This window comes from Hordeum vulgare, chromosome 5H, assembly GCF_904849725.1.
Source record: "Hordeum vulgare subsp. vulgare chromosome 5H, MorexV3_pseudomolecules_assembly, whole genome shotgun sequence".
Lineage (NCBI taxonomy): Eukaryota > Viridiplantae > Streptophyta > Magnoliopsida > Poales > Poaceae > Hordeum > Hordeum vulgare.
In genome coordinates this window covers 533,930,834-533,932,292 of record NC_058522.1, presented here as the reverse complement: position 1 = coordinate 533,932,292, position 1,459 = coordinate 533,930,834, and the positions used below count along the sequence as shown (strand labels likewise).

Sequence of the window (1,459 nt, the reverse complement as noted above, 5' to 3'; positions counted from 1 at the left end):
GGACCGGGCGGCTGCGGCGACCGAGCTGGCTCGACGCGATCCACGCGCGGGCGTGCGCATGGTGGCCTCGGTTAGAGCGGGACCAGTTCGTGCGCGTGGGGAGGCGGGAGCGCGAGGTTGTTGCCGGCGCTGGGCTTGGGTATAGGAACCCGCGTGGGAGTCGTTGTAATATAGCGGAAGAGGCAGGGCGAGTTCGAGCTTGCCAGTAATACACAGAGCGCGCCATTCTGGCGGCACAGGTGTTCGAGCGCCAGGAAAACCTGTGTGTGCCTCCTCCTCTTGTCGGACCTTGTCTCAGGTGATCACCGGAGTGTCGAGGTTCCATTTTCTATCTAACATTTGGTATCAGAGCCACGCGCGACCGGGGAGCTCGACGTCCATGGCGCTGGTCCCGTACTCCGGCGGGACGGGGACGACGATGTCGACGTCGGTTCCTCTGCTGATGGGGGAGAACTACACCACCTGGGCTATCAAGGTGGAGGTGGACCTCGACGCTGCCGGGCTCTGGGAGGCGGTGGTTCCGCCGGAGGAAGCAGCGTCGGCGGTGATCGCGAAGAAGGACAAACCGGCGCGCGCCTATCTGCTGCGAGCGCTCGCCGACGATTTGCTGCTGCAAGTCGCGTCGAAGAAGACGGCGGCGGAGATTTGGGCGAGCTTGCGGGCTAGGTTCGTAGGCGCGGACCGCGTGCGTGCGGCGAGGCTCGGCACACTTCGGGGGGAGTTCGAGCTCCTGCGCATGGCGGAGTCCGAGACCCTGGACGCGTTTGCCGGCAGGCTTGGAGGCATGGCGGCACGGTACGCGGCGCTGGGCTCAACCCTGGAGGACTCCGCGCTCATGAAGAAGCTGCTCTACTCGGTGTCGGACCGCCTGTACGCGGCGGTGGCAGGGATCGAGCAGTTTTGCGACGTGTCGGAGATGCTCTTCGAGGACGCGCTGGGTCGTCTCAAGGCATTCGACAAGAGGCTGCGGAGGCGTGGGCAAGACGGCGGCGATCGCGGCGGCGAGCAGCTGTTGCTGACCATGGCACAGTGGCGTGCGCGCGAGCGGCGTCGGGGCGGTGCGCATGGAGATGACGACGGCGACGGGGCGCACAGCGAGGCGTCAGGCTTCGGCGGGAAACGGCGCGGCCGCTGCTACAAGTGCGGTGAACGCGGGCACTTCAAACGCGAGTGCCCGCAGTGGAAGAAGGCGCCGGTGGCGGAGCATGCACTGCTGGTCGACGGCGACGTCGAGGATGCCGGCCTGCTCTGAGCCGCATCTTAGGGCGAGATTGTTGGGGTCAATAAGCCGCGGCGAGGCGTTGGGCACGTCCAGCGCGTGTATAGGCACGAGCTCGATGTGTCGGGTGCGTCGGACCGCGGCGGAGGAGCGCCTGTGCGCGTGCACGGGCCACGACGGATTCGTGGCAGGGTGCGTGCGTGTGCTGCGTTCTGCTAGGGCGTGCATGGGTACGTGTGT

The 1,459-nt window shown here is 66.6% G+C and overlaps 1 protein-coding gene across 1 annotated transcript; it reads left to right on the top strand.

Moving 5' to 3' along the window:
* Positions 1 to 736: 736 nt before the first annotated feature.
* On the top strand, positions 737 to 1,252 carry LOC123399430. The gene has a single exon (XM_045093839.1). It carries the CDS (start codon positions 737 to 739, stop codon positions 1,250 to 1,252), a length of 516 nt encoding a protein of 171 aa, XP_044949774.1.
* The last annotated feature ends 207 nt before the right edge of the window (positions 1,253 to 1,459 follow it).

Bases quoted from the DNA above. Each gene is read 5' to 3' on its own strand.
- LOC123399430 (XM_045093839.1), top strand. From the start codon at position 737: ATGGCGGAGTCCGAGACCCTGGACGCGTTTGCCGGCAGGCTTGGAGGC.